This window comes from Aplidium turbinatum, chromosome 7, assembly GCF_918807975.1.
Source record: "Aplidium turbinatum chromosome 7, kaAplTurb1.1, whole genome shotgun sequence".
Taxonomy (NCBI): Eukaryota; Metazoa; Chordata; class Ascidiacea; order Aplousobranchia; family Polyclinidae; genus Aplidium; species Aplidium turbinatum.
Window position 1 is genome coordinate 22,002,818 of NC_137478.1, and position 16,128 is coordinate 22,018,945.

At 35.2% G+C, this 16,128-nt stretch overlaps 1 protein-coding gene across 1 annotated transcript; it reads left to right on the forward strand.

Annotated features, from left to right (window-relative positions):
• The first annotated feature begins 6,504 nt into the window (after positions 1 to 6,504).
• LOC145773841 (uncharacterized) lies at positions 6,505 to 16,128 on the forward strand. The gene is made up of 3 exons (XM_082584966.1): positions 6,505 to 6,658; positions 7,223 to 7,365; positions 16,060 to 16,128. The coding sequence occupies exons 1-3, from the start codon at positions 6,505 to 6,507 to the stop codon at positions 16,126 to 16,128; spliced, it is 366 nt and encodes a 121-aa protein (XP_082441092.1).

Here is a 16,128-nt window from a genome sequence, read left to right on the forward strand (position 1 = left end):
TGCAAATAATGTTTGCGTTCATTCTTGTAAAGAAGTTTTTCGGCATTTACTGTAATGTGTTTCCCAAGCGAGCATTTAGGTACAATTTTGATCTCACTTTATTCCTCGCAAGTCTAATATCTCCTTTTCAATTTCAAATTATTTCAAAATTGTAGCCAGACGCAGTTCAAAATTGTAGCCAAATGTAGTTTAAAATTATAGTCAAGTGCAGTTCACAATTTTAGTCAAATATAATCCGAAATTGTGGCCAAATGTAGTTCAAAATTGCAGCCAAATGCAGTTTAAAATTGTAGCCAAATGTAGTTTAAAATTGTAGCCAAATGCAGTCCAAAATTACAGCCAAATGCAGTCCAAAATTGCAGCCAAACGCGGTCCAAAATTGCAGCCAAATGCAGTCCAAAATTGCATCCAAATGTAGTCTTAAATTGCCTCGAAATTTTGTCAGTTTTTTTGCAGGCCTACTTATTTACTCGTTATTCCGCATAGTGTGTTAAGTTATATAGGCTACATCTGTATTTTTGAGCCCATGAATGGAACACCCGTGAAAAAAAATCATTTTGAAAATCGCTGCATGAATGTGACAAAATCAAACATTTTTGAATGTATTAAGCTATTTTTGTATAAAACGAAGATCGATCGTTGTAAAGCGTTTATTGATAATAATAATTTGTCCAAGTTTTTTTCCATGGTCCTTCTAAATGTTTTAATATTTCTGATGAACTTGGAAGCTTTGTGGCATAAAACAATGACTGCTTTTGAAAAGCTACACTCTGTTTTGGCATCTTAAATAAATTGGAGTTGCTGCCGAGATGGCTTGTGTTCCTTTCTTGTTCAAAACTGTCTATAACATTGCCTCTTTAATTTGCAATGTAGGCCTAATGATCGCATAGTAAGATGATTATAATAATTATGCAATATTGATACTACTGTATTACCTCATTCTATGTATTATTATCTTATTTTTGTGACAGAACACCATATTCAACCCATTTGTACAACCATCATTTTTTGCATCTACCAGCTAGGCTACCACAAAATGCAAAGAATAATTAATTAACAGTTTTATTTCCTAGGTTTTATAAGTTAGCAACGATTGTCTTTATCAACAGAATAAAACTACTGTAGACTATTTGATTAACAGCAGCATGGCAAAATACAGACACCAGGGACATCTAAAAGGACAGGATGTCGAACTTCCTGCCAAGAAGATGGTGTGTTAAAGTTTGCCAGATGTTGTTCAAACTTTTTAGGTAAAGTGTTGTTTTACAGTACCGGTAGCTCAAGTCTTGCCCATTGAAAGTTATTCCAAAATTAAGTTAAAGCCATGTTTTGTCATCTAATCTAACTTATTAAAGCATGAATACTGAAAAGTTTGGGTGTTCATCAGGACATCAATTATGGTTTCTAGCACTAGTTGCTACGTTCATCTGTTGAAATTGAAAGCAAAAATTAACAACAAACAAGCAATAAACCATCTTGTTTGTTGTTAATTTTACTTTCAATTTCATCAGATGAACGTAGCAACTAGTGCTAGAAACGATTATCAAAGCATGATAATTTTTACAAGTTTAATTTCATGTAGAACATATAGCCAGAACGAAATTACAAGATTAAAACATGATATTTTATTTCCCTTAGGTGTATAGCTTTCCTTTTCTGGATTGTTTTTAAATTTCAAAAGCTTAATCAAATATTTTTCACACTTGTAGTTTATCTTTAGGTTAGTCAGGTTTACTAAGATAATATCAAAATGAGTTTATTACAAATTTTTTTGGACCGATTTTTGTTTAACCTCAAATTTTAGACTAGTTTTGAATGAGCAAGATTCGGACGACCGACCACTTTAGTATATCTGTTTCAAATTTGAAAAACTTCTGGCAACACTTTTTTTCAATCCACGTCTTTTTGGTAGTTAACGTAGCCTAGTTGGAAATCCCGTTTTTCTGAATCATTGGCAGAAACATGTTTACAAAATATCTAGTTGCCAACATAAGCAACACATTCGTATATTAACCAAGCGAAATCGACTTTAACGCGATTGCAGATTTGCTTGCACATTTCGCCATTTGCAATACCGCATTACGCATTTTGCAATAATTGCACATTTGAAATTTTTTGTCAGTAAACCTTTCAACTCCAAATTTCTTTGAAGCATCTTTGATGAGACTTAGGTGGCGTATAATTGTAATTAAATTTTTGTAGTGTCTTTTGTTCTCAAGTCAAGACTGATGTAAGCTGGTAAGTCAAGACTGATGTAAGGGGTCACCAAACTACCGCCCGCGGGCCGGAACCGGCCCACGAACTGATTTCATCGGGCCGCCACGTGCTGCGGAAATAACAGCTGCACTACAACTGTTAAGGAAAAAAGTTATGAAAAAGAAACGTGCTTCCCTTGGCAGTAGCAACCGTCTTTGACTTTACTTTTTGTGTAATAGAGACTTTTTTGTTAAAATTGTTCGTTCTTAGAGTTTGTTGTTTTATGTTGAATTTGTAGGCTACATTTTTCCACCAGGCAGCCTACATGTTGGTGTTCTGTTTTTATCATTAGGCCACCACAAATGGGGACAGCCTAGGCCAAATTTGGAAAGATGTTATGTTTTTTCACGAGCACGATGCCCTGTAGTAGCCTAGATCCCAGCAGGAGATAACTTTTCCAGCAACCTTTCGATTTTCATCACAACTTTGCTCTTCCATCGCTGAATTTGTTATTTATTGTGCTCAATTCAAGTTAATGGAGATTCTAAATAGTTGTATATCTTTTCGCAATTTGCATCCGGCCCGCAGCTTTTAATCTCGCAGCAATCCAGCCTTCAGAGAAAAAAGTTTAGTGACCCCTGCTCCAAAGCATCATCTTTGCTCTCCATGTGCTTCCAATGCAATTGCAAGATTATTGTTTTTTCTGTTGTTAATTTAGGTTAACTACAGTAGAACATTCCCATTGATGCTTTGATTGCTCGTATTATTCGTGACTATGTATTTATCACTAAAAATTACTTTAATTTGGACATTTAAGCATTTAATCCCATGCGAGATCAAATAAGCCATTATCAAGTGATATATCCGTTTCAAGGTTTAGGTCAATAATTTCTCCAAAGTTCAGTGAGATTTTTTGAACAAAAATTTCTTAGTCAACATAGTTTGTAAAGACGGTCTGCCTGATAAGTTTTAAATCTTCGCTAACGATTTATCAAATCAAGATTTGGAGGATTGATTGGCCAACAGAATCTTGTTCTACAATATTTTCTAAATTCGATTATTCAGAACTCTTTCAGAAATGCGAATACAATTTTTGCTTTCATATTTATCTGCTGTCATTGAAACACTTTGCTTTGGAGGCAGCATTTTTGGCTGGAGTCCTTTCAGCTACTTATTGACACGCGAAAATTATTTCAATTCTTCTTGCCATGAACATTGAAGAATCAACAAATCAAACATCATATTGCCATTCACAGCAACAAAAGTTGGAATTAGTTTTTACCATCACAACGTTTCTAGGGAATACTGGTGGATTGGTGACAGGTTTCATATTTATGAGGATATTTATGATATAAATTTTAGAGGAGTTTCCGTTGCTATAATTAATGGCTCTTTTGAAGGATCTGCATTTGTCTTTGTTTTAACTAAACTGGCATACGACAACGGTACTTCTTTCAAAAAATTTTGTACTTTTTTGCGTTTGGTTCTATTTTTATTTTAATTCGATCGTTTTTTCTTGTGCCAAAATATAAAGTCCCTTATCACGTGACTGAGGACTTTAAATACAGTAATATGGTATAAGCGAATGTAGTTCTTGTGAAAACAACAAACAAGATCTAGATTCTGAAATCGTTCCATTAGGTCAAAACAAAGCAGTTTGGAAGCGTTTTTTAAAATCATTCTTAACTTCATCGAAGTTTTGTTTCAACGTCTTTTTTGTTGGATTTATACAATTACGAAATAGATTTTTCGTTGGAACGATGGACCATGGCTACTGTATCAACTTTAATTCCCAATAATGATCTATCTATTCAAAATCACTACATAAATGTTTTTGGGTTTATCCAATTTGCAGGATGCTTAATCACACTTTTAAGCGGATTTTTAATCGATTTTGCTTAGCACAAATTTCGTGAGAATTCTGTTCTAGAATACATTATAAACCAAAAAGCAGCGTCCATAAGTCTTGGTATAACAAATTTTATAACTGTTCTTTTTTGTTTTAATTTCAAGCTTAAAACTTCAATAAATGTCTCATTTGTTATGCAAATATGTTTTCGTTCATTCTTATATGGAAGTTATTCCACATTTATTGTAATGTGTTTCCCAAGTGAGCATTTAGGTACGATTTTGGGTCTGAGCGGATTCCTCGCAAGTCTCATCTCACTTCTTCAATTCCCACTGTTTTATATTGTCGATCAGTACTTGAATGGAGATTTTTTTTGTCATAAACGTTGTGTTGTTATGCACCTCATTAAGTACTATCGTACATCCACTTATATTATGTTATTCAGCTAAGCAACATCACTGAAATTTTTAGCAAATGTCTAAATAATAGGCCAATATGTTTCCGAAGGAGGAAAAGAAATCCTACGGTTTATTTCAATCATGTAAAAGTGTCAATATACTTTGTGTATTGCTACTGCTTTTTGCTTCACTCTGTTGGGTACACAGCACCTACTACAGAATTCTCAACATGAATTTATCATAAACACAAGCACTGCGGATTATTAGACTATTGATACCGTATGCGGTTTGAAGGGAATAATATTGTCGTATGCAAATAATGAATTGCGCATCCTTAAACGTTTTGATGGTGTCTGATATGACATATGGTTGAGTTATCAAACACACGTGTAACCACCAACTCGACTTACAGTATCATTACAATCTTTGAATCATCCGTTACCGTTACATGAACTGGATGAACTAAGTGCAAAGGTCTGAAACTTTGTCACAAAGGGGCGATATCAGTTTTTTTTTAATAGATTTAACATCTCTTTGTAGCTAGAAAATCTCAATAGCCTACAAATTACAATATTGCCATGTTATTTTTGTTAAAAATCAAAGTAGATTGTTGTTCTTTTCATAAAATACAATACATTTTTAAGTTATGTTTTTCATTCTAACTAGTACCTGCCAAATACACACTATTATTTCGTAGTAAGTGTTACACAAACGCATGATTTATAGTCATGACGTGAACTTGGGTTCTCAATCGTACCTAAGTAAAATAATAAAAGAACCGTTTGCGTCTGGCAACACTGGTTTCCGACCTCTGATACACTACGGGAACCTTTTGTTTTCTTACCGAGAGTGTGGCCACCTTTCTCTGCTTTCATATTTTTCATGTGCATTTGACGATTGTTGTAAAGCCGTTGCTAGCAGCCAAACTGAATTACTTGTAAACCTTTAATACTTCGGAGAAGAAAACTATGGACATCCTTAGAGATCTTATTTATCAGTTATTATGGCACTATCAGACTTCAAAGTCATCACCTTGATTTGGTTACTAAGACTAATGATGCCAAAGTGGCTGCTTTTGAATCATATAGATAGATTGTAACTTGTTAAAGTTTGAATTCTACTGTTTGCTAAGTTGTATCTCTATAGGCTACTGTAGGTTGGATATGACCCTTTACTAGTAAAGTGTGAACCATCTTGTTATAGAACAAAAGGGTGCAAACTATGGCCTGCAGACAAAAACCCGGCTTTGGCAGATTGTTTATTTGATAATAACATACTGCAATATTGCCGTTTTTACGTCAAGTCAACGTACTCGCAGCACAAAATTTATCTTGCTAAACTTTTACCAACACACTTTAAGTGACAAAATGAATCGACAAGGTTCAAAAGTAGTTAAATACAGTATGTTTTTTGTCTTCTTAAATGTTTAGTAAAGTGACACAATCGGCTGTTTTAGGGGGTCGGGAATAAGAAAAAAATACTTGGTGCTAAAATACGACGTTATTAAGTTTCCAGTAACGAAAAAATGACGCTTTTTCTCTCACTCAGTTTGAAGAAGATTGATCTGCTAAATTCCAAGATCTTTGCTATTAACAATTGAACAAAATCAAGAATTCAGAGGATTGAAAAAATCATCGAAGGACTGTGTAGATCTGAAAAGTTTGTAAAACCTCATCATTCAGAACTCTTTCCGAAATGCGAATTCAATTTTTACTTTCATTCATAACCGGTGCCATTGAAACGTTTTGCTTTGGAGGAATTGTTTTTGGCTGGGCTCCTTTCAGCTTTATACTGACACGCGAAAATTATTTCAATTCTTCTTGCCATGAACAATCAACAAATCAAACATCATATTGCCATTCACAACAACAAAAGCTGGAATTAATTTTTACTATCGCAACATTTGTGGGGAACACAACTGGATTGGTGACAGGTTTCATATTTGATAAGTTTGGAGGATGGGTTGTTCGTACTATTGGAGGTGTTTCAATTTTCCTTGGATTCATTATTACGGCTTTGACAGACCAAAAAGAATCTTATGTGTTATTCCTAACAATAACAATGATATCAAGTACTGGCGTTATTGTTTTTTTCACTAATGTAACTGCCGCACACTTTTTTCCAAAATATAAGGGACTTTTCATCACTCTCTTGGATGGTTGTTTTGCAGCATCCGCAGTTGTTTTTGCTTTAGCTAAACTGGCTTACGACAACGGTATTGCTTTCAAAAAGATTTTGTACTTTTTTGCATTTTGTTCCACTTTTATTCTCCTCAGAACATTTTTTCTTGTGCCAAAATATAAAGTTCCTTATCATGTCACTGAGGACTTTAAATATGGTATAAGCGAATGTGGTTCTTGTGAAATTAAGGACAAAAATGTAAACTCCGAAACTGTTCAGTTAGTTGACGACAAAGCGGTCAAAAAGCATTCTTTAAAATCATCCGTAATTTCATTGAAATTTTGTTTCAATGTCTTATTTATTGGATTGTTGCAATTACGAAATAGATTTTTCGCTGGAACCATGGATCCATGGCTATTAACTTTAATTCCCAATAGTGAACTATCAGTTCAAAGCCACTATATTAACGTTTATGGAGTTATTCTGTTTGGGGGGATCTTTATCACACCTTTAAGTGGATTTGTAATCGATTTGGCTAAGCAAAAATTTCGTGATGATTCTGTTCCAGAACACATTACAAACCAAAAAGCATCATCGATAAGTCTTGGTATTACAACTTCTTTGGCTGTTATTTTTTCTTTTTTTGTTTTAATTCCAGTTCTCGAGCTTCAATATGTCTCATTTGTTATGCAAATGTGTTTTCGTTCATTCTTATATGGAAGTTATTCCTCATTTCTTGTACTGTGTTTCCCAAGTGAGCATTTAGGAATGATGTTTGGTCTCACTTTATTACTTACAAGTGTAATCTCTCTTATTCAATTCCCATTGTTTTACATCGTTGTTCATTACTTGGATGGAGATTTTTTTGTCATAAATATTGTATTGTTATGTACCTCATTAATTAGTATCGTACACCCGATTACAATGTACTTTACTGCAAAGAATTATCACAAACGTGTGCAAACATCACAGCACTAGTCCTTTATGCAATTGAAAAAAAAATTGCAAACTATATGTGTTTGCTCCGTTTATGTTGGTATGTTTTTGTACTTTTACAACCATTCATCTTTGACACTGCCTGTTAAGTATGGAGCAACTACAAAACTGTATCTTTGATTCACGGATGTTGTATTTAGAACTGTATAAAGATTTTGATGAATTTACGTACTGTTTATAGTTAGTAGCAAAGTCATATAGCTTCATACGTTAGATTTTAACAGTAAAAAACGTAACATAAAATGCACACAAGTTCGTTACTTGTTTTTCAAAGAAATTGTTATTGTCGATTTTCCAGTTTGTAACGACACTATTTTACGCACTTTGGTGAACTTTACTAGTCACTGATGTTTAGGGTTTAAGTGTTAAAGGCATACTAAAGGAAAATTTCAAACCGGAATTAAGCATTAAAATGAGTAAACTGAACATTCAAGAATACATTTCAAAAACAATTACCCAAAAAAATTTGTTTTCAATGGCGCTGGCAAGGCCCAAAGTCCAGTGTTTCATTTATTTTCATTTTTTTCAAAATGACCAAAACGTGCAAACACAGCTCAAGAATACGTCATAAAGTCCAGCAATAACAAAAGCCACGTTACCAATCTGATGTTTTGAGCAAACTGTCTGCTGTTTTGATGTTAAAATGTGCTGTTTTGATGTAAATACATACATAGCCTACAGTCAAATCGCCCGTAGTAACAATTATTGCGTGATCGGTTGATTGCTAGACTTTATGACGTAGACTTTATGACGTTCTTTACAGTCGCACGCTTCGTTGCTCAGGCCAATCTCGTTTTGAAAGCTCTGACAAAAGCACGCCCACAATGGTGGTCAGACCGCAATGGGGCAAAATTTTATTGAAAATCGTTTTATGGTAGCATGTTAAACACAAAGAACGTGGAAAATCGCCAAGTCAGGTTTTTCCTTTAATACCCCTTTAAGTTCAAATCATCGACATCACTCAATGTCGTCATTGGACTAACTGCAGTGCAGTGGCGTACCGTGACTGCTTTGGCTGAGTGTTCAACGCTTTCAGCGGGATTCAAACATATACATTTACTTTGCATTGATTCCTACTTATAAAGTCCACCAAATTAGTAAGACTAATTTGATCAGGTGCTAGCTATAACTTACTTCAGCGTGCCAATAACACTAAGTCTAACTTATTGCTGAAGCTCAAACAACTTTGCATTAGCTACTACAAAATGTAACCATTTTTACACAACAAAATAAAACTAAAAAGCTTACGGAAATCCAACCTTAACATCACAAAGGCATTTCAGCTTTGACTGATTGCTTACCATTTTAAAAGAAACAATAGCACATTTCCATGTTTAGGTTACCAGCAGCTGAATACTTTTTCAAACTTTTTCTTTGTAATCACGAGATAAATACATGAAGACGTGATGGATGCGCTGCTTTCTTCTTCTATTTTGAAGTTTTTTTTGTTTATTTGTTATCCCCATAGGTTTACAGCCACCTATTATAATAGCCAAACAAATAGGAAAAGATCAAGAGTTAAAAGAAAGAAAAAAAATTTACTCTAAATTCTTGAAGAGAACACTTGAAGTTAATCAATCGTAAAGAACAAATTCATAAGAATTTAAAAGGAGCAAGCAAACTAATTTAAAAAAGTCATTTAAACAATCACAAAAATGTGCGTATTTACAATAAAAAGTGTTGCCATGGTTTTCACGAGTACTGCTGCAGCGCACAAACTTGCTAACAGTTCGTCTTCGTACAAACACATATTAAATATTTCTTTTTTTTGTTTCTTTGTTTGTTTTTTTTCGAGCAAAGCTCAAAGTTCAAGATGGATACCGCTACACCTTTCAGGTTTAAAATTTTCCATATAAAATGGAATTATTACATGACTCATCATTAATGCGTCCGCTCTGGGAGCCGTCAACCCACTCAGACACTCAGCAGGCACACCATACTTACATGAAAAGTACCTATCATGGGGGCGAGGAACTTACTCTGACCAAAGGGACCCCCCGCGGTGGATGGTAATCTGTGGGTATATAGAATAAAGGTTATTGGCTGTCTCAAGCTTATCTCCCTGTCTCAGCTTTCCTCTCGCTGATGTTGGAGCAGACTAGTAGGTGGCGGGTCAAGCTGGATAACTAGCGCGTGTTGGTAGCGAGTTGATGTTAAAGTAATTTGAGTTTGTTTCTATGTGTGTTCTTGATGTCCGTTTGAAAAAGGGCACCGTCGTGTGGAAAAGGGTCACTACAGTCTGACATCTCATTAGGCAGAGATGCCAGAGAGGGGCGGCCGGTAGCCTTTGTAAAAAAAGAAAACAAAAACAACGCGTCAAATTAGTTAAATCTTACTTTGTATATAATTAATGATTACGCTCAACTTTTTTTCAACACAAAATAGGCTAAGGTTTGGGAGCATACATTATTTTTTATGACTATTTTAGAGTGTGAATTAAAGTTCACCAGAGATTTTGTCTGTATTGATATATAATTTGTGTAACTTTAGTTCAAACTTGCAGCCAAATTTGCAAAATTTGCTGCAGGTCTTCTTCATACTTACTCGTTATTTTGCATTGTGTGTTGCGTTATATATTTTTGTATCTTTGAATGTATAAAAGGAACGCCCTTGTAAAACAAATCATCTTGTAAATTGTTATATAGGCTAAATTTGACAAAGTCAAATAGGCTAAACTTGACAAAGCCTATATATTATCTATGAATTCTCATTTTTTGTACAAAACCGGTTCAAATCGATTTGAAACGTTTAAAGATAATATGATTTCTCTAGGCTTTCTTCATGGTCCTTTCGAGTGTTGTAATATATTTGACAAGCTTGGAAGCTTTGTGACAAAAATAATGGATAAGTGCTTTCGAAAAGCCACTGTCTGTTTTGACATCACAAATAAATGATAACTGTTGACATGAAGTTTTTTTGGTATGTCAAAACTGTCTATCAAGTTGCATATTAAATATGTAATGTAACCTACTGTATGTTTTCACAATGACCGCAACATGTGATGATTATAAATATTATATCATGTTAATATTACTGTATTGCTTTATTTGTGTGACAGAAAACTATACTCAACTTGCTTTGTCTGACAAATTTTTTCGTTGTTTTGGTGATGGTATCAGCTGGGCTACCACAAAATGCCTAGCAGATTTATTTTCTTCGTTTTGTAAGATAGCGACGATTGTCTAACAATGGAATAAAACTACTTGGTTTAGAGCAGCATGGCACACCTCAAAACCAGGAGTTTCTAGAAGTACAAAATGTCAAGAAGAGAATGTCTTAAATGTTGCCAGATGTTGTTCAAACTTTTCAAAAAAGGGTATTATTTTACAATAGTTGTAGCCCAAGTCATGCCCATTGAACATTATTTCAAAATTAATTTAAAAACATTTTGGTCGTTGAAGACCAAAGCCAATCGTTACTACCTATATTAATCAGAAACATTTTCAATTTTATAATTACTTCGTAATTTGTTTTACACAAACGCATGATTCATTATCATGACCGAAACTCGGGTTTTCTGTGAAACTTTAATAACAAAGGAACCGCTTGCGTCTGGCACCACTGGTTTTTGACCTTTGATATACCAAGTGAACTTTTTATTTTCTTACCGAGAACGTGACCACCTTTTTCTACTTTCATATTTTTCTTGTGCATTTGACGATTGTTGTAAACGTCGTTGCTAGAAATCTAACTGAATTACTTGCAAACCTTTAAATTTTTGGAACAAAAGGGTATTGAGATCCAGAGGCCTTGTTTGTCATTTATTAAGGTACTATCAAACTTCAAAATCATGACCTCAGTTTGGTTATGAAGACTATGCTAAGATGATGTCACACTGCCAAAAATCGTCCAAAAATCGTCCCTATTTCTCACTTACTATCTTATGGAAGCTGTTTAACTGGCTTACAAGTTTACTACATTGCTTGTTATATTAAGACTATTTAAATCAAGAGTGTTTTGAAATGTTCTTTACAAAAGAGAATTTTTTGTTTTTTTTTCTTTTCGTTTAGTGTTGAAAGAAAATCAATTTGGTTTTTGTTGTGAATTTGGAACAAATCCATTGAAAAGTTATTTAGTTTGACAAGCATCAGTTAGAAAAATTGCGAATTTTTTAGTTTTTTGAATTTAACTCTACTTTTGTTTCCACCAAGCAAACTATAGGTCACTCATAGATCAAATTTGCTACTTGAAAGTTGAAATAGCTACGTTTTTATATTGCGACTGTTTTACGGCAAAGGTTTTGCAATCGTTCTGTATTTGAAACTGGTTATCCTGTTTCAGTCTCAAGCACGTCATAACATTCGCGTTTTGTCGCTTCTACTTTTTTAGGCCTTTGCTATGTTCGGCATGTATTGTTTTTCGTTGTGATGTTTAGAAAAAAAACAAACAAACTGAAGTTGTTTTATTAACCCAGTAATTCTTAACCTGGGGTCTTTCAGGATCCTTTGAAAAGTTTTAATAAGTTTGAAAATGCACTGATTAAAATTCATAGGATATCTTTAAGAGTAGGCCTAGTTTATACAATCTGTGTTCAGTGTGACAGTAAAAATTTTAAGTATTGCAAGTTTGATTATTCCTGGATAGAGATCCGTAACTACAAAAACATTGGGAGTCATTCTATTAACTTCACTTGTATGAAGTTTTTTTGCAATTGTGTTTTTATAAAAATAGAGATTTAATAGCGTTTATGGCTACTTTCTATATCGTTGTAAAATATTCTAAAGTTATAAGTGCTGATTGACCACTGCGGTTGCTATGCAATGCTGAATACTTTTGAATTAGTTTTTTGAAGCATTATTTGATACGGTAATGATATAATCTGCATTCAATTTTGTGATATGTTTAGATTTTGTGTAAACTGTATAGTGTAGCCTATGTTAAATACAGTAGAACATTGTTAGCAAAGTTTTGCCTGAGCATTATTAGCAAGAAGCAATGTTGAATATTCAACTTGAAGACTTCATTTATTAATGCGACTGGAAAAATATGAATTTGGAAAATTGCTGAAGACCATTATTGTTTGAATTCTGTGATGCATCAGAAAGCTATTGAAAATGAATCTAAATTATTTGCTATCAGGAAGAATAGCTGCTATCAGAACATTCTGCTTCAGCGGTTTAATCTTCGGATGGAGTCCTTTCAGCTACATTTTGTAACAAGAACATTACTTTGACTCATTTTGCCGCAAACCAACATGATTTGGAAATCACACATGGGAATGTTCTTCGCAACAACAACAACAATTCAACTCAATTTTTACCACAGCGGTTTCAGCAGGCAGCATTAGCGCATTGTTCTACGGATACCTATTTGACAGGTTTGGAGATTGGATGGTTCGAACAATTAGTATAATTTTGTTTGGCCTTGGATTCCCATTTCTGCAATGTGTACAAGCAAAGAGTCAAACCTAATCTTTTTACAATGACACTGATGTTGTGTGCCGGATATATTTTGCTCATCTCTAACATGCCTGTTGCACATTTCTTTCCAACATCCAGGACCTTACTCGTCACAGCTAAACCCTATTATGGACAAATTTATCGTTTAGTTGAAAAAGAAATTTTTTTTCTATTTTTTGAAAACATTTTAGTCTAGTCAAAACATGTTGTAAAAAATTTTTTTTTTCGAGAAGCCTACTTTAATTTTTTTTCAAACGTAGCAAATCTGTTACGTCAGGCACATTCGCACTACCTATAGAATTTTGAAACGTAGCAGATCTGTAACGTCAGGCGCTCTAGCAACAAAAGCACACAACAAAAAGTAACAAGCAACTAGTTTATTTTCACTCAAACAGCACAAAATTGTTCATTTTTTTTTGGAATTTCAAAACAGTGTTTCGTTTTGTCTATGTAAAGGTGTTCTTCACACTTCCAACAAAAGTATAGGCAGCTTGTCCAATGTCCAGCCAGACATTTTGCATAATCCCCTTTCTTTGTAAATATATATGCAAACTTCTTAGCTGTTTTTCCGAGACGTTTGGAAGGGTCTAACTGGACCAGATACAAATAGGACTGCTCCACAATAGCTTCATCATATAACAGTTTGAAGTAATTGGCTGGTGATGAAATGTGGGTCAGCTTGTTCACGCACAGTGGTCATCGAAGGGGTGTTTCTCATGGAAGGACTTTTTCTTACACAGCTCCAAATTGAACAGGGTGGTTTGGTTGTCCTTGTTGGTGGATTGATGGATTCCATTATGCCTTCATCTAAAAATATCAAGTTGTAAAAGAGTAAGGAAAAATACTACAAAGCTGCAGTACAAAAGTAAATGACAAGAATCACTACTATTTTCCATTTATGAATTTGACATACATATGCAATTATGCATTGTACAAACATTACCTATTGTGGGACTGAGAAATAAGTGAGACATTCTCAAACAAATACAAAACTTAATGTGGCTCAAGAGAGCATGGTGGAGAGTCCTTTTTACCATCAGATTATATATCGAACACATCAGTTTGATAGTAGAGAGGTATGATTTATATTTTTAGTCGTCGTCGCCGTGTGGGCCTCTGGTTATCATTATAACATGTAATGGATTTTTTTGCAGTACATGTAAGTTTCTTTTGTGACAAAGTCCACTAAAGCTGAGTTAATGCTTGGTTATATGGAAGGCCAGCCATCATACGTGTTTATTTGTATCAAACTTACCTGAATCACTAAAGCTGTCATCTGGCACATCAACAAAGGTAGAAGGGTCCACTACTGGAACATTCTTAGTGTCAGACTTCAAAATATCAAAACATTCATCTTCTCTTTTTCCACCAACTGGTCTTGTATACCGATTTTTTTTTCATAAAAAGATCATGCATTCATTTTGCACCTATGAAAATAAAACTTTATTGATTACAAATCTAACAAAACAAAAGTTTTGAGGTCAAAAAAACAGTTGCATGATGGACGAAGTCAACAGATTTGTTACGTTTGAACTTAGGGTCTTCTTCGTTTGAACCTTCTTCGCCACTCCAAGGGTCGAGGGGCTCTGCCTTTTACCACCCTTGGGCAGTGGCGGCGACGCGGTCTAGATGTTTGGGCAGGTGTCGAGCAGCCATTCAATTGATTTGTCATCCAGTTCACGCAGACCACGCACACCATTTGGCGCATGGTAGATGGCGCAATTACAAATGGTGTGGTCTGCGGTTTGTTCCTCCTTGCCACACTCACAAATCGCGGATGGAGCCATCCCCCATTTGTGCATGTTCGAGCGGAATAGTCCGACGCCAGTACGCAGGCGGTTGAGCCGCACCCAGGCCTTCCTTGGCAAATGCATTCCGGTTGGGTGGTTGCCGGTGTCGGAGATGAAACTTTGGAGTCTTGAGGAGTTCTTCTTCCACTCCGAGCTCCATTGGTGGTCCGCCCAGGTAGCCGCACTGATGGATTGGTCTTCAGCAGTTTTCATCAGGAGTTGTGCGGCACGTACAAATGGGTGTCTCGATTTCAGTCGCTGAGGTTTCTCGTTCACAGACTCATAGAGACTTGAGTAGAGCAAGTGGTTGGGGTTCGTAGCGCGACGAGAAAGAGACAGGATAGCTTCTTCGCGACGAAGCTCAGCTGGTTGGATGCCTGCAAGGACAGGGAGATTTTCCGATGATGTAGGTCGCAGGCATCCTGTCACGATACGCAAGGCGTCATTTATGGCAGTGTCAATTTGATGGCAGTGGGCACTGCGACTCCAGACAGGTGCACAGTATTCTGCTGGAGCGTGAACTAGCGCGATGGTGGCAATGCGCAGGGTATCGACTCCGGCTCCCCAGCCTGAGGGTGACTGTAGCATATATAAACATCATTTATGAAATATTTTGTTATCAACTACTCCAACAGTCTTATTTTCAAATAAAACAAAAAATCCAACGCACCTGGGTGTTCTGAAAATCCAAAACTTTACGAGAGAACATCTAGGCTAAGCTGCTGCTTCTACGAACCTGACTCAAAGAACTTTGTGTTTGAAAAAATCAGTGAAGCGAGACCACAGTGTTTCCAAAATGAAATAGCACTATAGTCAGATGATACAGAATCAAATTCTTCAAAATTAAAACTTATGAATGCTTTCACAGTAAAATAAATTGCGATAATTTGAAACGTAACAGATCTGTCACAAATGTCCATAGAGGGTGGATTTTTTTAGGCTTCCCCAGACATTTTGTGCTTGCTAAATTTGCTTTTTGACCGGGAGTATTTCTTTCAAAGCAATATAGTTATTCTTTTCTTTCTGTTCGATTCTTATGCTTTTTCACACTTTCTTTTCGATACCGAAATACACCGTCCCCAATGATGTTGAAAAGGACTTTGATTTTGGTATTAGTGAAATTGGCTCAGACATATGAAACTACACTCTAAGTTAAAGACAATAAAAACAAAACTACTGTACTTGTCTTGCAACTGCGCACTTGATTTTTTATGGAGCATTCAATGCATGGTTAATGAACTTCATCCATATAAATGCCTTATCAGTCCAAAGTCAATTTATAATTGCTTTTGAAATTATGCAATTTGCAGGAATGCTATTACACCGCTATGTGGAATCATAATGGACTTTGCACAGAGAAAGTATCAAGAAAAATCTAA